General features: G+C 40.0%; 1 protein-coding gene across 1 annotated transcript; it reads left to right on the top strand.

Annotated features, from left to right (window-relative positions):
• Window positions 1-150: 150 nt before the first annotated feature.
• Window positions 151-25,620, top strand: LOC119157664 (uncharacterized protein F13E9.13, mitochondrial-like). The gene is given in 11 exon segments (XM_037408751.1): window positions 151-310; window positions 1,269-1,351; window positions 8,400-8,580; window positions 16,195-16,251; window positions 16,254-16,291; window positions 16,293-16,345; window positions 18,498-18,507; window positions 18,509-18,629; window positions 24,764-24,834; window positions 24,836-24,919; window positions 24,921-25,620. Coding segments are annotated over 11 exon segments (867 nt in total). The 5' UTR covers window positions 151-177; the 3' UTR covers window positions 24,957-25,620.
• Window positions 25,621-26,122: the final 502 nt, after the last annotated feature.

Here is a 26,122-nt window from a genome sequence, read left to right on the forward strand (position 1 = left end):
GGCGGGGCCGGGGGCGCGGACGCGGAAGCGGCGCCACCGGCAGGTGGACGCCGCCGGGGTGAGCTGAGGTGAGGGGGCGGGGAGCAGGGGAGGGGGCGGGGAGCAGGGGAGGGGCCGCCCCGCCCGCTAGCGGTGAACGGGCCCGGCCTGTCCGCGGCGGGAGGGTGGGCCGCCGCCATGGCCGGCCGGGGCCCGCCCCGCCGTGCCGCCCCCGGCTCGCTCCCCGCCCGCGGTGCCATGCGGCCGCCCGGGCTGCTCGGGCGGCTGAGGGCGGCGGTCGTCGGGGTGGTGCACGTGGCAGCGCTGCCAGGTAAGCGGCGGCGGGGGCCGGGCTCTGCCGCCCGCGCCCTCAGCCCGGCTGCGGTCCCCGGGAGCCCGTCCCTTCGGCCGCCCCCGCGGGCCCCTCGAGGCCGGGCCTCTGCCCTTCCCGGAGGCGAAGGGGGCAGGAGACGCTGGGAGGCGGGGGCCGCGCCGTGTTTGCGGGGCAGCGGCCCGGCAGGTGCGCCAGCGGGCACGGCGGGTGTCGGGCGGGGATCCGGCGGGTCCCGAAGCGACTGGTGGGGACGCTCCTGCCCGGCCGCCGCAGCCGCCTCCCCCGCGGCCCGGCTGCGGCTGCGCCTCCCCGTGCCGTGCCGCTGGCGCCCGGCCAGGCCGCGTTCCCAGGCGCGGCGGCGGCCCCCGCGGGCAGGCGGCCCCGCACCCTGCCGGGCCCTGTGCCGCCCCTCGGCGGGACACCTTGGAGTTGATCTTAAGGGAAACTCCCGGAACTCCAGCAAAACCCACGTGTGTTCGCGCCTCCGCGCGGCACTTACACCGAAGACCAGGCCCAGTCAGCCTCGCACATCAGAGTTTAACACGGCTTTAACTAATTTCAAATTGGCTGGTGTTTACCATCGTTATTCTGCAGCTATAGAGGTCGGCCTTGCTATAGGTTGTATTGCACAGAGCGTTGCTAATGCAGGATAAACCATAACAAGTACAGGAATAACAAGCCAAGAGCAGACCCAGTGCAATAAGAGATTAGCAAATATTCTTCAGGTTTATGCATTACTTAGGAGCTGAGTGGTTATAGCAGATCTCTCAACTTCAGCTACGGAAAGTGGTCCCACTAAGGCATGGCACAAGGAAGTGCAGCAGCCTTTTCGCAAGTGTACCCTGTCTCTCCTTATTTCAGTATGCCAGCCCCCATCATTATCCTACCTGAAGGCTATTACTGTATGTCGTTTTGGTTTGTGCATGCCCTGGGGTAAGCAGCATTATTCTTGCAGGGACACCAAGAAGTTCTCTTCCATTGACCCAGATCATTGATCAAGCTTGTCAAGAGGCAGAAACTTACAAGGATGCTGGAGTTGTAAGTTTTTTTTTGTTTCCTTCTTCCTATGGCAGCATTCACACAAACCTGCTTCTGCATAGCCAATAGTTTAAACAGAGTCTATAGCTCAGCAAAAGCATCTTAAACCACACAGTTTAGGAAGGTGTTTAACTCCACATCTTTTATTTCAACATAGGAAGTAGGCCTTCTCAATTACAAGACCCAAAATAGGTATCATATGCACCTAAAACAATTGACAAAGCTTAAGATACAAACCATCCTATTCAAGTTGCTCAAGTTGGATTACCAACAGTTTCTAAAGCATCAAGTCAGTTTAAGGGCAGGGGGGGTTGGAGGAGGAAAGTTGACTGCAACACGAATGTTTGCTGTCATCTTAGGTATCTGGCTGTAGAATTCTTCATCATCCAGTCTGACAAGCCAGTGTATTTTTAGCTCTGTAGAACACTCTGGTTTCATGAAGTTGTAGAGGAATGCCATGTGCACAGCTGAGGCACTGCATATATACCTGTCACAACCACAGGGTGCAGGATTACCCCACATTTGTGTTTGTACCAAAACAGCACAGATTATTCAGGGACTAAAAAAAATAAAAGCTTAGGCCCTTTCTTTTCTGCCCTTTTTAGCCCCTCTATCCAAGCCCCCCGGCAGCAGGCATGCCTGCTTTGCCCATCCAGAGAAGGCCCAAAAGGCCAGTCTCAGCCAGAGGCAAGAAGAGGCAGCACTACTGACTGAATTGCCGTTGGACCTAGAGTAGTGTAGTAATCTTCGTAGCTCAGTAGATTTTAACAGCGTGTATGTCCTTTTGAAAGGTCAGATATGTTTTAAACACTTCATTGGACCTTGTCTTCAGGTGTTGATGTGCTTTTTCTTTGCCCTACCTACAGCATTATGTACATTTTCTGGCATGGTAAGGTGGCATCCTAATGTCCAAGGTTTGACAATGTCCTAAGAACAAGTAGTCATTGCTTTGAGCTGCTGTTTGCTGCAAAACTTTAACAGCAAGCCAGCTGAAACCTTTTTAATGGCATAAATTGGAATGATACTTTACAGATGAATATGAGAGCTTAGTCTTAAGTTGTAGAAGGCCAGGGTCAAAATGCAAGGCGAGTCATGCCAAGTAGGTTATGGGCAGAGCACTAGTAAGGCTAAATTAGGAAAAAATCCTGAGAACAGAACTGTTGAAAGGCTAAACAGCAGTGTGGAAGAATGATGTTTACAGAGGCAGGCTTCAGTGCCTATGAACCAGATGAGCATGTGCAAGATGTCCACCCAGTTAGAATAATCTAACTGCAAGTTGTACAGAATGAGTAACTTTTATTCCTTTTCATCCCCATTGAAAGAAGGGGCGCACAATAGCTCTGTGTTCTGTACTGTGACTTTGTCTTTTGCCTTTACAGTTACAGTACCAACATGAGGTATAACATAATTTGATCTGCATCAGGAGAGTGACAAGTACTAGTCTTTTGTCTTCCTGTGTTAGCGGAAGTGGTTACACAAGTGGTCTGTAAAACCATTGCCCCACATTCCAGTGCTTGTTTATACATTTCCCTTACAGACTAATTATACATTGAAATCTTCAGCAGCAGGGAGAAAATGCCAAATATGCCTAAAGGTGAGGGGGGATATAGAAGCAGTTACATTCACTGCCGACATGCACAAAGCTAGAACAGTTTTAAGACAAGCTTTAAAAATCAGTACTAGCACAAAAATTTTTGATTTAGGGTTTACTTTGTCTTTTCAACAGTTGTTAAATTCTGCTATTCCAGTTTGACTGGTTTACCTTCTCTCCTACTGCATTGCAGTCTCTGAACTGAAATACATGTTTAAACCTACCTCCCAGATACTGCATTCATATCATCTGTGTCATTTCTCTATAGATTTGGACAAATTCAGGGCGTAAAGTTATGCTTAGTCTAATTCCTGTAGAAGTCACAAGAACATCAGTATACATTTCACACCCATATTCATTCTGAAGATCTGTACACAATAGTGTTAATAGCAATATAACAAATCCTTTATTAATGCCATAAAGGTCAAAGATAATCAGGAGAGCTTCCCTAAGTATTGATATGGTTGCCTAACACTTTCTGCAGTTCACTTGTTTAGGTTTTTTCCTGGTACTTTGAGAGAAATGCAAGTTCACATGAGAGATACTTCATGAGTTTCCTGGCTTTTGCACAGAGATACCTAATCTTCCAAAGTAACTATCCTGCTTCTATAATGGGAATATATTTGGGTTTCCTCCTCAGTACCCCAAACAAACTCTGAATCTGTCTGTTTTTCTTGTGAAAGAGAACCAGAAACATAAAGGTTTTTTCCACAGATGTTTCTACTAACAGAATTTCCAAATGCTGCCTACAAGTAGCCCTTAAGATGATACGTAACCATCTTGTTGCTACTAGATGTTTACATATTGTCTCGTTACTTTAATTGGTGTTAACATTTAAAAATGAAGTATATGGTCTCACTCATTCAATATGCATTGCACTTGGAAGTAAAACCCAGCATATTCCAAAGAAGGTGACTTGTCTGGCACATTAGCAGCCTAACATAATATGAAAGATTTGTTATATTAGAGCACTGTAATGAAAACAAGTGAGTGCTCAGTTAGGAAGCCATCTGTGCTCAAAATGTATATGCTTTGTACTTGTATATTTCTAAACAATGAAATTCCCTAGACAAGATTTTGTAAGCAGCAAGCTATGAGGCATTATGATCTCTCTAATCTGTATCTGCTTTTGTTTAAGAAGAGTGAAACATATATATTCAAGTTAACTTTTATTCATTGCGTTCAGCCCGAGTGATGCTTACTTCGTAGCCAGAAAATAAAGCACAAGCTCCCTTTAATTTCTGTGATATAGAACACTTTACTACCAATTGCCGTTACCTCACATTAGAGACAGTTAGAGATATAGATACTTCTTAAAAGAGACCACCCAAAATTACAACACTACATTAAATTGCAAATATTATGGTGCTTCTTATAAGAAAAGCAAACCTAAAATTTTGTGTTATTAATGGTGTCTCTGGAGATACATTTATTGCTATTCTCGTTCTCCTGACCCTTCTTTTGTCTCTGTACTTGGAAAAGGAGTTACTAGTATGTGGTTTATATTGTTGGGTTTTTTAATGAAAAGTTTCAAGCTCATAACTCTTATAACAAGAATGACAATTTGAATTCAAATTATTTAAAGAGTTTCATAACAGTTGAGACAGAACAAACCAGTATTTCTGTATAGAAACACATAGGCAGTTATCCCTTGGACTACAGAGGTTAATATTTAAAATCTTAACTATATCACAGTAGAATAAAATAGCAGATCTCCCCACAGCTGCCTCCTATGGTATACACAAGAAAACACAAGAGATCTACTTACCTCTATTAAGGCAGTAGCCTCTTGTGCTGGAGGTGGGGTTTTTGAAGGAATTGCTAGGAAGCTGTGTCCAGATGCAGCAAATAAATGCTCTACAAAAGCACCTGATTTCCTTTATATGGAACACATGATTGTGGTGGTGGGAAAGACTGCAACTGTCTTAGTGTATACCTGAGCCTATATAATAATGGGGGTGGTACAAACTCCTCTTTCCTTCTTGTAGGAAGGAATAGTTGTTTAGACTTGCGAATGTTTGTATTAGTATGTATGTGCTTGTAGGTAAAGCTTTTCTGTTAGGAGGAATATTGGAGTTAAAATGCCCTAGGTAAAACTTATGTTAGGTAGGTAAGGAGTTAAAGCTTGTATGATTGCTATACCTGTTGTGTGTATGGCTTTGTGACTAGTTTGAAGGCTTTTCTGCTGTGATGTGTGTGTCTGTGCAGCTGAAGTGTTTTAAGAGATCATTTCTGTAAGTGGAATAAAGCTAAGGAAATTATTTTTCTATATAATAAGGGAGCTATTTAAATGACCTATTTTCTAGTAGCTAATTGTGATACAAGAGGCACTTCGCACATATGCAGCACTTCAGAAGTCATTCAAAGCAACGAGGAAATATATTGTTTGAGAATTACTTATAATAAGGCTATTATATGTAAGCAACACTTGAATCATCTTAATTTTCAATGGAAAAGGAACACAGAAGGTATTTGCTATAGTTTTATCTCATGCCATCCAAATAAATTCTGCTTTGGATGATGTAATACAGTAGCTGTTCCCATAGACTTCTAAATTATAAGCTTAAGTTCTAAGAACTTTAATTTACCATAACTGTTTTCTTTCCACCATTTTAATTAGCTGTCTGATAGCACTGAAGTCTGTTTTATATACATATCAATTCAGTAAGCCCAGAAATCTGTGGTGTTATATTTTTATATAAAATATGAAAGAAAGCTTTGAATTAATGCATCTGTAGTTCAGCTCTCTGTATCATAGAACATATGTTGTTCTTTTTTAATTAAACAAAACATAATACGCAAAAGAACCTAATCTATCAGATGGTACCAAAAGAATAAAACATTATTAAAGTAATACCAAAAATACTCACTGTAACTGTGGACCTTGAGGCCGTAGGAAGAGACAACTGCTGAGAAGTGAATATGCTAAGTTTAAGGCAGAAGAGAAATGTTGGAATCCTCCCACATGCCTGCATTTTAAACTAGAATTCTGATACTTTTTATGCACAGTAATATGGCTAGGGTTTTAAGTGAATTTCAAAATTAATTCATTGATATATCTCATGGAATAATTTGCTTTATGCAAATCCTGAGCCGTCAAAGTAGTAGCAACTCACGGAAAGCCCAGTTTCACTGTGGAATTCTGTCAGCCTATTCTGCTTTTTTCAGCTGCTAGCATGGCTCTTCAGGAGCTGAGCATCTCAAGTCCCATTCCCAGATGCGTTTCTTCGTGCGTGTCCAATTGAAGTTGATTCTTGACTCCCTGAAGGCCTGGAGCTTCTGGTTTGTGGATCCTAATTCCTTGCCCTTATGATAAGCTTGGAGCTTCCCAGATACCCCGTTTTTGGTGAAGTCTGCTAAGTAGAGCATTCTTGAGCCAAGGACCAAGGGCTTCCAGGTTTTGTGGCCTCAAGGAATTACCTGGTTTTGAAGGTTCGTTGCATTTTTTGAGTTTCTGTTAAAATATTACAGTTCTATATCAATCTTTTTGCCACATGCTACTACTGACCAACCCTACATTTTTGCTTAGACTGACCTAATGTAAGGCAAAAGGATTTCTCTTTCTGTTGGTACCATAAAAGATGCGGTGGTTGTGCATCCTGAGGTACAAGACCGTTTGGTCAGTTCACATTTGTTGGGACAGCTCTGACCTCATTCCAGAGAAACCAACTGAAATTTTGTGATTTTTTTAGTTTCTGAAAATGCTGTGGGTTTTCTGAGGACTGACTGTCGTTTTTGTCATATGCCTACCTCCGTGTGGATGTTAAATTATACGTTGAATTTAAATTACATGTTGAGTTGGATGTAGAAACAAAATCAAGGACAGATGTTTTGGTTAGTTTCATGTCTGGTTTTCCTTTGCCTAGCTGAGTTTTTCTTGGACTGGAATTCTGTAATTAAATAAGCTGATGAATGGCACCAAATAGTCTAATGTTGGGTGCTCGTAATATTAGATCGCTTTTTCCATGAATAAGTTGTGTCCTTTTGTTTTTAAGGTATTACGTGTTTTGTGTATTTACGTACTCCGTTGTAAGTCATTTGGTGAGGGCAGCTGTACCTGGGTGCGCTGAACCTATGTGGGTTGTGTGCTTGGACTGACCGTGTTGTTCCACTGGATTATTTCCATTCTCAGTTTTCCCCATCCTCCGTGTTCGGTGTGCCGTTATGATGTCTGTGCTTAGCCTGTAATTCAGCCATTAAATGCTGACTGCATTTTATATACTGTCTTATCTTTTACTGCCGAAAGGGCTTCTACACTACAACAAAGATTAAAGAAGCGTTACATATGAAAATTTTTTTAAAAGGAAACCTTTTTTTTTAACCCTCTTCCTGATTCTCTATGTTATTATTAACAAAACTTCTTTTTTAATCTCTAGTTGTATTTTTTTTCCCTAAAAAAATGTTCTTCTTTCTATTCTGGTTCAGTTACAGTATCTTTCAATTGTCAAGTTCTCATTTTAAAGGATTAAGATGTGTGATAAAACTCCAGAGAGAGCAGAATTTATTTTCTATACATACAATTGATTTGTCTGTTAAACTTTTTGTATTTTTAGATTGAAGCCAGTGAGAAATTTCTAGCTTCTTTTAACATTCTCACTGCAAATGCAAAACATCAGGCTTGAAAATGTGTTTCAAGGCTATACTTTTACTCGTTATTAGTCCTTGATAAAATTACACGATTTGCAGGTGCTGAAAACTTCCTGGTATATACTATACAACAATCGGAAAAGTACAAGGTACCAGATAATGTACAAAGATTTTCAATACAGCACGTAAATTATATTGGCAGAGTATTTTATCACCACTCCATTGTTTGCTAAGAGTATGTCCATGAGGAGTGAGATGTATAGTAGATAATAAATAGTAATATCTTTCTTCAAGTAATTCTGGAATTTCTTCAAGTAATCTCCGGAATGGGAGAAATATCAATAGTTAATACTGTGGTATTAGGCACACTGCAAATAGGCACAATAATAGTCAAACAAAAAATTCCTTTTTTTATCCAAAATAACACATTTTCTGACATTAATTGAATTGAAAATTGCCATGATTATCTCTAGATCCTCTGTTATCCAAACATACTCAATATCCTATATTCCACTTGGATAATTGAAGTTTGACTTTACACTGTTTTTAATGAGGTATAAGATTTAACTCATTCGCCTATAGTTCACATTTTAGGATGGATCAAAGGAAACCAAATTGATGAATGTATAATTAAAATCACATTTATTTCTCTTTATGATTTCCCTGCAAATACCATGCTGGTGATGAAAGCACTTTTATAAGTGGCTGGATGCATCAACACAATTTACTGTAGATAATCCTTCCTTTGAAGGAAAACCTTTAAACTCGTGTGTCTTTTAACACAAACAAGTGTGGTGGTAAACTCGCCATATTTTTTTAAGTCCCTTTTTTTCCCAGTTTAATCATATTTCTTTATAATAATCTCCGCAGGATGGCTTAATAGTAGAAAACATGCATGATCTTCCTTACACGGTGTGTCCTGGGCCTGAAGTAACAGCAGCAATGACAGTCATCAGTGCTGCGGTGAGACAGACCTGCCCGCACCTCGCGCTGGGCGTCCAGATCCTGTGCGCCGCAAATCAACAGGCGATAGCAGTTGCTCTTGCTGCAGGTAATAGAAATGACTCATCAGTTATTACTGTTGTTTGCTATGGCATTTACTCCCTGCAAATTGTGCATTGTACTAACATAGATACCATGAAAAATGAGACATGAAAAGCTCACTGTACCCTGAAAAAGCAGAAATTAGATTTTGAGAAAGATGCCTGCTTGATTATAATAGATGATACTTGTGCGCTGCTTCAGTTGGAGGCAGCTAAAAATCCCAAGGCCGCTGCCACAGCTTTCTAGGTGAAACCTGTCTAAATATAATGATTAGTTTAAACCTACTCATGTCGAAAAACCACCTTTGGTGTAACTCTATTTACTTCAGTTAAATTATATTTGAGGATCAATTTAACCCACTGTGGTTAAGCATCCTGGTTTAGCATCTAATTATATGTTGTTGCTACTACTATTATCCATTAAAACAAAGTTTTCATTGCCTTTTTTAATGATGGATGGAATGAAGCATTTTATATAATAACAAAAAATTGAGTGTACAGCTAGCCAAACTACTTAAAATTAAATTGCATTTGGGGGAATTAAATATAAATTAATCTATCATTATTGCATGAATCCTAGACTAACTAACCTTTCTGCTTCTACTGCTTGCTGAAGCAATTTTAGTTTTACGTATGTAACATTCCATGATTTAAAGATGGAGGCTGGTTTAATATGGAAGGCCTGTACTTCCTAAATACTTTATAGGTTGAGGGTTAATGTCTGGTTTTGCCAAAATTGTACACGTGATTACAGTAAGGTTGCACGTTTTTAAATGTACAGATTTTATAAACAAGCAGAATTCTGTCAGAATGTAAAACTAAAAGATGCTGGTGTTAATTGAAAAACACACTTCAGGTAAAGTAATGTAGGCTAACTTATCTGCAGTGGCAGTTTTAAGTATGTTGAGTATGTTCTAAGAGTCTTCAAATTCCTTTTTCCTGAGGGAAATTCTTGTTAGGAGGTATGTTTTGAACTCAGATTTGAGTGCTTTAAAATCAGAAGTTGCCATTTTCAGGGTACGTAGCTATTTGACACAACCTAATTTTTATTGCTACAGCAGAACCTATGTAAAAACCTAAAAAAAAACCCAAACCAACAGAATCCAGTTTTAGTTTTTAAGGATTCTCTGTATGTGGGATACTTGAGGTACACAGACATTTGCAAAAATATTTACACATCTTAATTGTAAAAGCAATAGTCAAACTTTTAGTGAGTTATGAATCCTTGTAGGCACAAAATTTATCACTAAATAAGGGATATAGTGTGGGACCGATGCATTTCTCTTACCTCTTCGCAGTTATTAATGAGGAAGAGAATTCCTGGAGGGCTTAGTTTTTGCGCAGCTCTGCTAGTGTTCTGCACTATTTGCTCTGTAACTGGAGAACACCAGCTAGGAAGGGCCTGTGTTTAATGCATTTCGTTGCACTTCTTTAAAAATTACTGTCTCAAGTTCACTGAACAGGAAAGCAAAAAGAAAAAAAATAAAAATCACTTCAAGCAAAATCATAGTGAAGTGAGTGCTACTTTGTAGGTAGCAGATCTTTGAGTAATTTTTTCTGTAGCAGCTTAGTAGGGATTTTACTGTCAATGCAGTTTTAATAGGTGGCTATTAATAAAGCAAGCCCTGTATGCTTTTACTACAAAAAATACTTGATGAAGGTGTTTTAGCTAAAAAGCATATGTAGCATCTCCTGCTACTATGCAGTAGTTTCCTTTTCCCGGTGGAAACTCCTATCTTTGGTAGACGTAACCGTTCTGAAGAGAACTGCACAGGGAAATTGTGAGTTGGTCTCTAGGTGAAGATAATGTTTCTGTTCTGTAGAGGGGGAAGAAGTCAACAGGTTTACAGAGTGAGTAGGAGCTCAACATCAGCAACGTATGGTTGTGTGGGGAAACATGTTGTGGGTAGCCAAACAGTAACAGATGAAATCACTGAATTTTCCTAGCATATTGACAAGGTATTGGATAAATCTGAAAATAACAGTAATATATCAGGGGATGAGGCATCAGAGAAGGTTGAGAATGTTTTTTAAAATTATTTTGGTTCTTTAGGAAACCTTTATTTATTTAATTAGGCACCTAAAGGAAGGAATGCCAGCAAAAACATGTTTGTCCTGGGTGCTTCAGCAAAGATGTGGGGTAGGGGCAGGAAAATATTGGGGTATCTTGAGGAAGAAGGGAACTCCATGCTTCTGACAGAAACAAGCAGTTCCTCATGCTATCAAAAAACAGTTACTGAACCAAAACAGAGGCTGCCAACTTCTTCCCAGCTCCAAAAGGTTACTGACAGACTGTTACACCAGTGCTGAATGTTCTTGGTTCAGCGCCACAGGTCCACCACAGGGGACTGAAGGAGGTGGTTGCCCAAGGACATGGCATCTTCCTGCGGTGGACTTTGCTGCGGGGCCCATGTTCCCCCGCCGTCTGCCCCACACAGCAGAGTCACTGTGTCTGATCTTTTGCTTTTGACTTTGAGATGATGTTGAAAGCTGCTGAATTTCCCTCTGTTCCTCAGGGCAGATACGGCAATGTTAGCCCACTCAAAAAATAGTGCCATTATGTAAACAAATAGTGTGGGAGATTCATGTCACACCTGTCCTTTAAAATTAAAGTCCTCTGCTGCTCAATTTTTATACTCTTTTAATGAAGCATTTTCATTTAAAATATAGTCATGTCCCTAAGGAACCATAGACTTCAAAACACAGAGACAATACAGAATAGTACAGTTTTGTATTTCTGTTTTTTACTGGAAGCCATCTTAATCTCAAATACTTACTCTCAGAAAAACAACCTTAATAGTTCAATGACATCCTCCAAAAACTGTATTATCTTAGTGTTTTCCTAAACTGCTCTTTGTGGAGAAGCAAGTCAGAAATTTCTTTGCTAGGGTTACTTTTCAGTTGGTTCATTATTAACAGGTGTACCATGTGGTTTTTAGAGGTGTATAATTTCCTGTTTGTAGTTTCTGATTTAATTAACTACATCTGTTTGAGGTTGAAACAGAATGATGTATATAAGCAGGTTCTATGAACATTTCTAGAGGAGATAAAAATGCATGTGCTCCCTTATTTATTTTTGTTTAGCACGTATTACTGGTTATCATTTCCCAGTGCTCAGGAATGTCCACAATATGTTCACTAAGTCTGGGTCAGATTTAGGCATAGTGTTTGGTTTTCGTTGCTTATCAGTGTGTCTTGTTTCCTGAAGTTAACCATTGTGTTGATTTCATGTTACTCATCTTGTTTGATGTTCATGTACTTTTGAGTTACATGGCTTTTACTGAAAGTTTGCTAATTATGAAGCATTATTCATATTAGAGGGGAATGTTGTGTGTAAAAGAATTGCCCAAAAGCCCTCAGCTGCTGGTTGTTTTTTCTTTCCCCTTGCATTAGTGAGATATTTTGCTTGGCTCTAATTTATCAGTGTAGGCCTTTGCAGAGGACACGCAGAGCCTTTATAGTACCGGGCGTACATGCAGGTGATACAGCCTTTATTGCTTTGCATGTTCTGCATGCTCTGTGTTACCAACATGTAGCAGTGATTGAGAAGAAATAAGTAACTGGCCCACCCTTAGCCTAATGGAGACAAAGTTAATGGTGAGAAGAAGGGCTTCAAGAATTGCCACTGTGGAATATTGACCTGGCCATCTGCTGATCTTTGGCATGAAACAGTCCATGTAGCTGGGTCTCTGTAGTGATGCACAGGAATACTACTTCTGATTTTCCAGATATCCCTCCTTGCCGTATCTTGACTCCAAGGGGTGGAAAACCCGAGCCTCTGGGCCAGAGGCAAGCTGTGCTTTTGTGTTCTGGCTGGAGCTTTGGTCTGGGTCCCTGGGAGCAAGGGCTGTAGTAGGGTCAACAGTAGAGTGCAGCTTCACTACACCTGGGTGAGCCTGTATTACACTTGCCAGGAATCAGGGCTCAATTTTTAAGTTTACCTTCTCTTATCTTATAAATTTAGAATAGAATAGTTCCGTTGGAGGGAACTTAAAATGCTATCAGTTAGTCCAACTGCGTCTCCGCCTGACTGCGAAACTGCCTTTTTTTCCTTTAAGAGTCATGTTACTGAAATCCCATTTCTGAATTAGTCTTCATCAATGATAATGACACAGTTGGTAGCTGATTAAGTGAGGCTTCATATCAGAAGATATCCCAGGTACCCAGATATCTTGATGTCTTTTATAAATCATAGAGTCATTTAGGTTGGAAAAGATCATCAACTCCAACTGTTAACCCAGGATTGCTAAACCCACCATGTCCCCAAGCACTGCATCTTTTAAAGACCTCCAGGGATGGTGATTCCACCACCTCCCTGGGCAGCCTGTTCCAATGCTTCACCACCCCTTCAGTGAAGAAATTCTTCCTGATAGCTGATCTAAACCTCCCCTGGTGCAACTTCAGGCTGTTTCAAATTGTCCAATCGCTTGTTAAATATAGCTTTGCTGTCTGAGACTGTTCCTTTGCCTCACCCACCAGCAGAGATACCTTCCATGGAAATGCACTTGCTACAGCCCATGATTCTGTTTAAGGTGAGATAGAATTGGGCAGAATTGTATACTGCTTTTCTGTTCTTTTTAACTGCCACCGTAACTGTATTAATGCTGGGCCGGGGTGGGAGGAAGCAGCTAGGCTGGAAACTGCGGCAGGGGGGTGGTGTGTGCCTTGGGGGCGTTCGCAGGTGCTTCAGAGCAAGGCAGTGAGCCTTGCAGGCTGCTGTGAGCTCTGCTGGAGACACTTCTCCCAGGCCTGCAGGTCATGCTCAGCATGGAAGGAGCTGCTGCAAGACCTTGTCCTGAGTAGTAAAGGGTCTTTGCAGCATGAAGACTGTATGCCTCTAGCATCATTAGCATGTAAAGTTGATAGTCCTCTTGAGTTTTCATTTTCAGGACAAAAATTAGTCTTTCAGATTCTTTCTGAATAAGGAAGGCAAGAAGGCCTGGGAGCCAGGATTTACTGTGCCTAAAAGAAGATACCACCAGTAGTTACCTGCAGTATCTTGTGTTTGTGTAAAGGCAGAGGTGTTTGCCTGAAGTCCAAAACTCAGCAGCAGCCAGGAGCTGCTGCCTTGCAGAGGCCAGACTCCAGTTCTGTGAAAGCAGTAAAACCTAGCTCCCAGCTCCTTTGACTTTATAACTGAAGGAAGGGACATAACTGAGAAAGGGCTTCTCATCAGTTGCATCCAGCTCACTATTTTGGGCTGTTAAAATGCAGATATGCGTATATGTGGCATTTAAATGGATAAAGTAAAAGTGCCATTTCCTCCATCAACTCAGTCATGCAATATCTGCTCACCCAGCAGAAATGTTTGTCTGACATCTTTTTTCCTTTAATCATAAATTATCCTGTGTAGGAAAGAAAATAAAGCTTTTTCTCTACCATTGATAGACCTTCACAGCTGTTTAGGTAAAGCTGTTTAAGTAGGATTAAAATAAGTGGAGTAACACTAACTTTTGAAAAAGAGACAAACTCTAGTTCCTTGAGCAGGCCCTGACGTGGCTGGTTACTGCATGCCATGTTCTTAATGTAGTCTTGAAGTTCTATGTTATTAGGTTTTGTTGGAAATTTCCTGTCCTTGTTTTCCAGTGAGATTACAAAATTATTTTGTTCCCATATAAGTCAGAAATGGGACTGCCTATTAGCTAGTCAATGGCTATAACTTTTCAACTGACCAAATGTGAAAGTAAGCAGTAGTATCATTCTCACAATTTTATGAGCGTAAAAAATGAATTCATTAGTGGAATCTGATTATGGCTTCATAAAACAGAAGGGTAATGATTTGGTGCCTGCACCTATTACACTTGGTTAAAATTTGTATTTTCATAGCCCCCAAAAACCCAGATAGAGTGCAGCCTTGTTAAGCGAAGTACAATCCTATATGTTTAGCAGGAAGTCTTAAATTACAATGTTAAGGAAACACAAACTAAGCATCAATAACCAACATGTAAGCAGTGACTTCAAGAAATGAAATTACTTGGTGACTAGCCCCTGTCCGGAGTTAGACATTACGATTACTATGAAAATGTAACATATCTCTAGACTCATCAAGTCTTATTATTAGAGAAGTATTTTTTCTTGTTTAATTCTGAATTGTACTGTAAACTTGGGTGATTTAAATAGAACCTGTAGCTTTTGTTCCTAGATGCAGAAATCTCACTCTAGCTATTTGTACTGTGTTTATTACCCCATGTCTACAAGCACCTGTAACTAGTGGCACGCTCTCGTCTTTGGATCCTGAGAATACTCCATGCTTTTCACCTGCTAATCTCCAGGCACAGGACAACAGCTTGCATTTGATTTGGCATCCATCTGTGATGTTTCTTGTTAGCTGGAGTCTGCGTTGCTAAGCAATACAGGCTCTTCTGTATTGGGCATAAGCTTCTGTTCTTGCAACTTCAGGGCTTTTGGCATGAAACTGAAATTTTGAAATAAACAGGCACCTTCTCATTTGGTAAATACATTTGAAAGACCATTTATGTTTGTATTTTAAATGTGCTAAGGTGAGGCCTGTGTCACCTAAGCAGTTCTTGGGTGGGTGAGATTGCATTCTTGATGGCTGCTTTCAAATGCATTGGTTTCCTTGTTATGATGTCAGCTCTAATTAAATGTGCGGCTGACTCCAAAGCTGGAGCAGCCGCAGAGCTTCAGAAGGGCTTGGAAGAGACCTCTAAAGTAAGTGAAGAACAGAGAAGGCTGCACGAGATGAGTGCAGAGCTTTTACGTGCCCACGGAGTGACAGGTGAAATAAACTTCAAGTCTATGAAAGACTGGAGAGAAGAAGAGAATACAATAAGGGGGTCAGAATTCAATCTTGAGCCTCACAGCTGTGGGCTTGTGACGCTATGGCCCAAGGCTTCAGTGTTTCTACACAGAGATATTTCAAGGCTGTGTAGGGGGTCCCTGAGAGTAGATGAATGGCCTGTGTGAAGTCAGTGCTGTTCGTAACCTTCCTCTTAAGTATCTACCCCAAAAAACCTTTATAGTGCAGAAAATGAATGAATATAGTGGAAACCACGTTGCTAAGACATGGTAGGGTTGACAGAGTAAGTTCAGAGTAGAGTGGAAAATGTTTCATTAGTCCCAGACCTTACCTTTTTGTACCTTTGGCACAGCACTAGAAGTAATTTGTTGATGTCATGCTGTGTAGAAAACGCAAGGTACGTTCAGATGGAAAGTCAAACAGGCTGTGTATGATGTCAGGTTGTGTTTTCTTGCCTGATTTCCTAAAGAAAGAAGACTTAATGCTGCTCCTCTGCCGCTGCGTCCTTGACGCTTTTTGGCCTGATGGCCAACTTCAGGCATATGAACAGGGGAACAGATGTTGGGAAAGAAGCAATACAATGAAAAAGTATCTGGAAAGAGGGGAGACACCCAAGTTAATGATGCTTTTTGGAGGTAAGACATATCTCTAGGACAAAGGAGCTGTGTTTTGACCTACCTGCTCCTCTGTCAGCACGTGCCCGCTGACACGTCATGGCAAGAGGTGGAGCAGGGTGTGCAGGCCGCCTGCCCTGAATCACACCGGAGCAAACGGGTAGGGGCTGAGAAAATACAGATTTCTGGGTTTTGGTCTCCACTTTTAGCTAAGATACTGCTAAATTTTTTATTTTTTTTTCTTCCAGGTCTTGATTTTATACGAGCCGAAGGGTTTGTGTTTTCTCATGTTGCTGATGAAGGGATTATAATGCCTGTGCAGGTAACCTGCTACGGTACAGGAAACAAGGTTGGAGCAGAGAACATTCAGATTTTTGCTGATATTAAAAAGAAGCATAGGTAATAGAAACATATTTTATGTAAATATTCATGTAATAATAATCTTACATTTTCCTCCATTTTCTGATATTTTTTGTTAATGCCTATTTTGTGTCAGGAAAGTTAATGATATAGGGGGTACTTTATTGTTCAAGCAAGGTGTTGCAATGCTATTAGGGGCTATGTTTAAAAATAAATTTGCACCTGTAAGCCGCAGGTTGCTGCATCTGTGAAATCTGCCGTTGTTTAACCTTCAGGATTTTTAAGTGCAGACTGTAAAGTTTGCATCTGGTTATTAGGTGAGATTTTGTAAACTTGTGTCTATGGCTGTCACATTTAAAGAAATTTTGTTTCTGGAGGCTAGGCGTCCAAGGTTATTTGTAGTTATACAAGCAGTTGCCTTATAAAAGCATCCAAATTAATATTTTGGCATTTAAAAAAATCTATTCTCTTTTTTCCTTTCCTTCCTGCCAGTAATACTGGTTTCTTCTACTTAAATCAGTGCTGTCTGTGTATAGATTATGTTCTGTGATCATCAAACAGAAGGAATTTATGACAGATTAATCCAGTTTCTTTTCTGCTGATACTCTATCATAACTGTCATATGGTACTTTCAGCTATATAGATGTCACTCTTTGGGTTTTCTTCCCCCAGAAAACCTGCTTAAGTCTTATGTATTATACATGCTAAATTACCCACATACTACACACGTACATTTTAATTAGGTTATCATGAAGATACCAAGTCTGGAAGATCTTAAATACCTAATAAACAGGTAATAAATTCCAAATTGAAAGGGGAAAAGACAATGCAATGTGGCAAATTAAACTTTAAGGTCCTTTCAGAGTGGTTTATTTCTAATGATTTCTTAATATATGTGTGTACATATATAAAAATAAAAAATAAAAATAGGTTGCATTAGACTTTTTGTAAAAAAATTGATTGAATCGTGTGATTATTTTTTTTCCCCTTTGGCTTGACAGTTGATGAATTGATATTTGGATTATACCTCCTGTTGTTCAAAGGGTTTGCATTTTAAGAAAGGAAAACTTTTCTTTCAGGCAGACTCATAAGCTAAGAAGGAAATGTTAAAAGACTTGTTGGTTGAGGTTTTTATTGTAGAAAAATATGCCTGCCACTGAGAGCTGCCAGCTTCCTGCTCTTTGTATGGGGAGAAACTATTTTTGTAGTCTGCTTGCTGTGTTATGGTTACTGTCCATGTGCTAGTTTTAGGGTGCCTACTACTCTTAAGCCCCATTTCAACCTCCTTGTATGTATTAGTTACTTCGGCCTGCCTTTCTCCAGCTGCAGAAAGGGAGTTAGTGTACTTTTTCCATCCATCGTTGTGAGTGGAACACACTGTACATGTGCTGCCTCTGAACGTGGCCAGTGTGCCCCTCCTAAGAGCATTGTCCGTCCAGGAAAGAAGCTGGCTCCATTGTGTCCATGTGTCCAATGTGTTTGCCATAGCCACTGATTTCTTCTTGAATGGAAGTACAGAAACAGCAAAGTCAGGTGCTGAACCAGCAATGACTGGAATTCTTTCAATGTTCAGAACTGTTTAAATTAAAAGATGCTATTGCTACAGTTTTCAGACGAAGTGCATCACCCGTATATCAAAGACTGCTGTTGTAAAGCTAGGTTGCAGGTAATTGATGTTTGTAACTGCTGTGTAAGATGATTCCTGTGATTATATCATAGGTAATAACTATACTTTCTGTGAGTTGGACTTCGTGAAATGGAGGGTGTTAATTCTGTTCTAGGCAACAGAATCTGATTTATGAGTGACTGCACATCCACAACTCCCACTTGAAGTCAGAGCGCTGTGTGTGTTCAACATTTCTGAAATACAGGTGCTCCAGATGTAAGCAGCTGTCTCAATTGACATTTGGTAGTTCAGACTTAGTAATCACTCCTTAGAGACAGGGGACCCAAAGCAACAGACTGATCAATTACAGTTCCCTGATGGAACAAGTTGGGATTTTTCCTTTTGTTCATGTCGCAATGTTACTGCCCGGTTTAAAACAGGACACTTGCCCTCTGTCACAAAGGCTGCCTTTTCGTTGTTCTGACAGCGGGGAAGATGAAGAATGCAGTCTAAACGATTCAGCAAGATGGATAACAAATGTGGTGTGCCGACAGTAACCGCAGTGTACGCTCCTGCTATTTACAGTGCTCACGCTCATGACTGCAGATGGTCAGCGTGTCCGAGACCGCTGCTCTGCTGAGCTCTTCCTGGCTGATGGGGTTGTACTGACGGGCACCCGCTAACCGGATTTGCCCGCACATCCTCAGAGTAGGAAAGGTGAGAGCTGTCATACGAAGGGCGGGCAACAGGCACTGAATCCACTTCTGGATTAACGTAGAAAAAAAATCCATATATCTGCTGTTCCTTAACAAAAAAAAAAGGCGGGGGGGGGGGGGGCGGGGTTGGGGAAGAAACTCTCACCGTAGGGTTTTGATTTGATATGAATGAATGTGATGGAGGTGCTATTCAGATTGGCTGTCTTGTGTTTCTAAACAACAATGTGATGGGACAAAAATGACAACTAGTTTCAAACTTTTGTAATACTGAATGATACTGAGGCTTACATGAAAAAAAGTAAAAAAATAAGCAAAATTGTTTTAAATAAAAGACTGTTTCATTTCTACAAAGTCTTAATATAAGTAAAAGCTACTTTATAGTATCATTATAAAACTAACTATAAATCTTTCCACTGAAGAGTTAAGAATTTTTATCTTTCACAATGAAAATGGGAATCCTGTAAGAAAAGGGGCATTTTGGAAAGGCAACTTTCCAAACAGTAATATCAGGGAAAGTTCTGTGTGGAAGATTTTCAGAAAGAATACAAGTTCATTGATAGATAAAAAGATACTAGATCAAAATGATTTTTAAATGGTGTAGACTTTTTTATCAAGTGAGAGTCATGTGAGCTATGAGTTCTGACCTTTGCAAGTGTTATATGATTCTTCATAGTTTTATATTGGCATAAGTTTGGCCTGTCTTCATGAAACTGGATTGCTTCCATGCTAGAGTTCTGTCATGGGGGCATTTAATTTTCATCAGTAATTTGAATTTAGATGACTGGCTTGAATTTGAGGGTCTCACTACATAAAATAAAATACGTATTTTTTAGCTTTTACTTTTGCTAACGTGCTTTAACTTAACATGTTTTGAAGTTCCAGTGCAGAGTGTATTCTATTCAACTTACATTAGCTCATGAGAGTGAAAAACATGCTTTACTTGGCGTAGATACCTGGACCTCAAATATCTTTTGAAATAACATGAAATCATTCAGTATTTTTACAGTTCTAGCAATATCATATGTGCTTAACAGCATTTAAAATGAATGTTGAACTTGTCAAGATGGGATCTTATTTCATACATATTAAACTTTTTGCCAAATAAGAGATTATAAAATGGCTATGCTTCAATCACCAGTGTTAAAAAGAAAATGATGGCTTGCTCTGAACACTGAGCACTTGAATTAGTTGGGTCTTTCACGATAATAAACTAGAAATGATACCTGGAACAGGTGACCCTGAAGGCTAGGCATATTTTAGAGACTGCAAATTTCGTTGATCTAGTGCTCCATCCCTGCCTGCAATAATGTCCCCAGCCTCTTAATGCAGATTAAATAATTTTAAAAAGGATTTGATAGTCTTACGGAAAAATCCTAGGTTAAATTCTGCTTCACATATGCATGTGCAACCTCCATTGATTTCCTGCACCGGAGCGGAAAACATGACATCTAGGCCCATAGGTTTGTCATCACAGGACTCCAACAGACACACCATGGCTTCTGCTTTTCTTTCATGTGAACACACTCTTCGGTGTCAGTCTGTCAGTCTTGTTTTCTTTCTGAGTCCAAAGAACAAAATGAATCAGAGGTGGCAGCTGTAATGAAGTCCACACATTAGTTTAGTGTTTGGATTTGTGCTATAAAAGCAAGAGTCTGCAGATCATGGGTTTATTTACTTAGGTCACAACAGTTTGTTGTTAGCAGGCCCTCTCAAGAGAAGGATGTTGGCTTAAAACAGTTAAGAGAATAACTTAAAAATCAATATTCCAGGGTATAAGGAAATGACAAATTAGGCATATCTATGTCAGCAGATTCTTAAAAGGAATCAAATCTACAGTCTACAAAGTTGGTGTTGATGTGAGTGAAATTTTGCATTCCACGAATTTATGCAGCCCTGAAAGTGTTGTATTACGATGATACACACAATTGGGCACCTTTCATCACACTGCAAAGCATCTCTTGAAAGCAGAACCCAGAGACAGATGAGATTTTTGTCATGTCTTTTTTTCAGCTTTGTTGTGCGGTAATATGGAAGTGTTTTTTGCCTTTGTGTCTTTGTGTTGAATTGACTGATTTGTGATGGGGTGTGGGAAATGAGTGTTTCCCTGTCAAGCCAGAGAACTGTGTTTGTAGTTTGTGTCACTGCCTGCTCATAGGCAACCATCAGCGTTGTGCCTCACAGAGGCTGGCAGGCTCTGCTCCAGGACTCCCTGGGTGTACAGCAGGGCACCAGTGGGTGGTGGAGTACAAGGTCTAAAACTCAGACTTTGGGTCATTAAGGAGCAGGTGCTGGGCATTTTGAATTACAATTAGTAAGCGATATTTTCATTTAGGAGGTTGTAGAAGCTTGTTCCAGTTTGCTACGTTGTGAAATGTTCCGTGGTTGGCGCGTGGATCTGTGGATGTAACGCTGAAATACAGCTTGGCATCCAGTCTGTGTTTTAAGTGACCAGAGCTTTGTATCGTGACTGCGTAGTTATCTGTTAGCACAAAGCAAACTGCCTCAGCTGAGTAACAGTGGAAAACAGGATGCACCCTGAAACCCAGCAGCCGGCTGTGACTGTCGCCGCCTCAGTTATTTTTCCTAAAAGGGGCATCAAGACTGATTCCCCCCCTCACCTTTTGATGGTACATTTAGGTCAGAAGCGGGGCTGCTGCCTTTGCCGGTATCTTCAGAGAGAAACTGGAGGTGTCAGTCTGATCAGTCTTTTTTGTAAGCCCTAGATTTAATGACAGAAGAAAAAGTCTGCTGAATTAAAAACCTAAAATGTATTACAGTGGAGCATTACCATAAACATAGTGTTGTGTATCGTGCAGTGATTACTGCGTATGGAAAAGCTGTTAAAGAAGAGTGGTCGAGCAAGTTATTGGAACAGTGGCGCTTATTTTTATGCTGCTCTTTGCCATTGTTTTCAAGCTAGGAGCATTTGGCCTTTATTTCATGTAACTTGTGCATACCATAGTTCAAATGCTTTCATTGTGCTTTGCAACCAAGCACTATTTCATTTGATTTTATTAAAGACATATCTGCAGATGTACTGTCACAAGAAAGAGCACAGTGCCCTCTAGTTACAGTTCATTGAAACAGAAACGTGTGAGTTGTGTAAACTTTAGTAGGATCTTGATTACTGAAACATCACAAAATGGTCTCCTTTTCTCTTTGTATAAAAAAAAAAAAAAAGTGTAATTGGAAAAAGAAAGCCAAGACAGCCGGGAGATTTAAAGCAAAGCTCTGTTTTTAGAGACATCTTGATAGTGACTGAACACTGCCATGCAAATGTGTATCTCACTGCTGTTACTTTATTTGCTTTTACAGGTTAAAATTTGTATTAACACAGCCGGTAGACAAATCACTTTCTACTAATCAACTTCAGGCCTTGATGTGCTGGAAATGACTTAAAGTAGCATCTGTAGCATACTTAATTGGGTAACCCAGTCTCATTGCAGACTGAGTGCTCCCATTGCCATTCTTCACATTGTCATTCTGAATAAATCTCCAGCACAGGAGATGTGTGTGGACTCCATGTGTCATATATGGATCGCAGCAGGAGTTGGATACCTTGCCACTTAGGAAAGCTTTGGGATTTTTTTATAGTTTCACAGCAATTCAGGTTTCGCTGGTTTTTACTCTTGCCTAGTAAGGCTAAGCTGTTGTCTTACACCCATGTGATCACGCTCTGTTTAATTATTTGGCTCTTCATTTTTCCTACTGATGTGAAATAATTATAAAACAACTACCTGCTAATGTGCCTTATGCACTTGTCATAAAAACAATATGACTTGGAATGCAGTTCCCCTGGGAGTACAGTAAAGTACTGTTGCTCAGATCTGCGGTCAGTTGTAGCACCTTAATTATGCATTGGTATCTATGTAAAGCTGGTATTTGTAAGAGTGTGTAGATACTGTATAAATAAAATTCTGATTTTTCTAGAACAGGATCTGAGTAATAATGCTATAAATAACTAAAAATGAATTATTTTGTTGCTGTAAGCTGGATGACTATAAGAATATAAAATATGCATAGAAATAACTACAGTTTTAATCATGTATGCATGATCCATCTGATTTGTTTAAAATTTTCAATAAGGACTGTGGAATGGTTTTACTTTTGTGTTAGAATTTTTGTAAGAAGGCGTTATTGTTCCTAGATGGAAAAATGGTAGGGCATGTGACCTAAAAGAGATTCAAGAGCATTTTTAATTGATCCCCTTTCTTTGGTGAAGTAGGAAGGTGATAAATAATTAGCCTTCCCTGAGGCATTATTAATAAGTTAGACTTCTGATGAAACTTCATTTAAACAGTGTTTTGAAGCAGACTTTTACATGTTGCATGTATGCTTTCCCTAGTTACCTCAGGCTCTAACCATCTTGAATCAGCTTATCACCAATTAAGGCAATTTATATGTTTTTAAAGGTCAGAAATGATGCCTCACAACTTTTCTATAAGCAAAGGTTGAAGTGTCCAGTCCTCTGAGTTAGTCTTAAGACGGTCAGTTCAAAATGAAAGGATTAGAAGGATACTTAGTAATTTTTGAACTGGGATTTTAATTTCTCCTCACCGCCCCCCCCCCACTCCGCCAACCCCGAGGCAGTACTGACTCAAGTTCTGCAGACAATACTCTTAACCTTTTATTTATCTATGGAGACCCTGTCCATGGTCAAAACAGCCGTCCCCTTTTGGTTTTAGTCTGAAAAATGTGAACTACAGTAACTGAGCCATTGATCAGTTTGTGCGCAGTCAGGCCTGCCAGAATGCCTGCATTTCACGGTGAGCGTGAGCACCTGAACCGTGGGCTGAAATCCATCCCTGGTGGGGGTGAACTGTAATATTTTGACGCCTTGTTTAGATACTTTGATATTCCAGCTATTTTTTCCTTTTGGAGCCAGCTGAAGGGTCAGGTGATTAAATAACACATACTGTATATAGAAAAAATAATTGGCTTTTTTGTTCAGGTGCCATTCATGGAAAGAGAAGTAGTCATTATCAGTACTATCTTCTGCTTTCTGGTGAACTAGCTGGAGCTATCAACGTAGTTTGTATGGCCACTGCTTACTTTCCTACTTCAAAGTCCCTGAAATTTATCATGAAGTAGAGAGCATGTTCCTTTTTCATTCCCTGTGAATAAGGCCCTTCTTTCTTCACTGAAGATCTTCTACTAGTTGTCAACATAGCATAAATTCAGCAAGGAGACCTGGCAGAAATACACACCAGTCCAACTACCATTATTGTGATTTAAACTGATGACTGAAGAATTGTAATGAGCACAGCTCTGTTGAATAGTTCTGCCACTGTAATGATCTCACCAGACTTCGAAAAAAGGATCTGAGGTGATACAATGAATGGAAACAAGAATGGAATCTTATTCTTGTCGCTGTATTTTGATTACTTTGTGGAAACACTGGGGGAGGTGATTATTTGTATCTTAAGGTGAGGGAAATTGAGAACACAGTTAAGACTCTGCACGGGGCATGGCAGCCGACGTGGTTGGTCACTCCAGTATTAGTAATTCGTTTGTCAAGGCAGTGGGCCTGGTTTGCCTGGAATCTATACTGGGTGCTACTGCAACGCAGTAGTAAATGATGGTACTTTTCCGTGTATGTGTAGTACCTCAAGCACAACGCAGCCTCCGAGCAGGGTGGTAACAGTCACAGTAACAAAAAAAGGTCCTACTGTGCAAAAACTTCCTCTAGCATCTCTTCTTACTAGGGATGTGGAATAAAAATGAATTTATGAGGGAATATAGTAAAATGCAGTACGTTCTCTGCTAGGCAGTTCAGCGTAATCTTGCTTAAATGTTGTTCCTCGAGCACAGAGAGGGGTACAGGTATGGTACCAAGACCCAACTGATTTCTTCCACAGTGCTGATAACCACCCTCTGGTACTGTGGCCAGGAACATCCTTATGCAGCATTTATACAATAACAGAATGCAAAACAAAATAAAAATGAGATTTTTCTTAATAGGTGTTCAGAACTGAACGTGTTTTTTCTAAAGAAGTTGCATCATTTTATAGTAGAAGTAAGAAATACCGTGATCCTGAGTTTCTGATAACTTCCTTATTGTTGAAAATACACAAATTAGTCTGATAGTCTCAAAGATAGAACCTTTACCCTAATTTTGGTTTTCTTCTCTTTCAGAGGTTAAACATGCTGTGAAGATTCCTGTGCTGATTGGGTCTGGAGTGACTCTGGAGACGTGAGGATATTACCTTGGATGCAAATGCTTTAATAATTGGTTCGTATTTCAAGAAAGAAGGTTATTGGGCAAATGGTGTTGATCCTGACAGAGTAAAGAAATTTTATGGAACACATCAGTAAACTGAGAGAATGAGGTTGTGGTAAACAGTAATTTTTTGTGTGTATGTATAAATGCAGTAGGATACATCATACAGAATTAAAGCACAAATGTGTGCTTGAATAGCTAATAAAATTAAATGAAAAAGCATGCCATCTCTGTAACTAGCTGGGAAGCGTGGTGACACTTTACAATAAACTGGTGCTCTGATGTTTGTTTCTAGGCAGCACATTTCTGTGGCACTCAAAGCCGTTGTCAATGCGAAACCAACTCTCCAAAGGCTTGTGTAATACATTCTCTCCTATAAGTAAAATGCTTATGGAGGTTAAGAATTCGTAGTAAATATTCATCACAGGTGAGCTGAGTTTTGTTTTGCCTGTGAGTACAATAGGATGCCTGAGGTTTACAGCTAAGAGTATTGCAAATTGGACAAGGTAATTAGCCTTCCAGTTTCCTCATCTGTAAAATGATGATAATAGTACATACGACACACAGGTTGTAAGACATAATAAATGAAATGTACAGCACTTCGTCTCTTCAATGAAGGGCTCTTTTAAAGTTCAAGATCATTATTTTTTCATTAAATTGTGCATTTATTACAAAAATGTAGTAATGTATACCATAGAGAAATGTAAGATCAATTGGGAAATTGATTTACTTACAATACTTACTAGACAATAAATGTAAATATTTGATTACATTTCAAGGTAGAATGGGAATTTAATCAAAATGTTTTGCAAAAATTGGAAATTTTAATAAAGGTTTATTATTATTTTTTGAGCAAGTTCTTACAGCTTTCTTGTACCTCTCCAGACTAGTATTAGTGATGTTAAAAACAGCCAGGTTTCTTCCAACACACAATGTGTAATTATGATGGAAACCTTTCTACCCACAGCTGACAGGTAAACACAGATTTTTCATTTTTCCTGTAAAATGTAGAGGAAAAATATTACCGTTTCACTGTATGTTTTAAGAGATTCCCCTTGAATTTGATCCGTTAGCTCTAAGGAAGTTTAAAAGAACTCAATGAATACCTGTTATGTCATGGGTGTTTAAAATGTGGGTGCATGTTTTCATTCCTTGGGACTGGGAACTAAGTTTTGTCCTCTGGGGTCTCTCTCTCTTTCCTGGACATCCATGCATCAGACTTCTGATGCTAATGAAAGTTATATCGTAGATATCAAAGCAAGTGTGCAAACATA

This window comes from Falco rusticolus, chromosome 15 (genome assembly GCF_015220075.1).
Source record: "Falco rusticolus isolate bFalRus1 chromosome 15, bFalRus1.pri, whole genome shotgun sequence".
NCBI classification, from domain to species: Eukaryota; Metazoa; Chordata; class Aves; order Falconiformes; family Falconidae; genus Falco; species Falco rusticolus.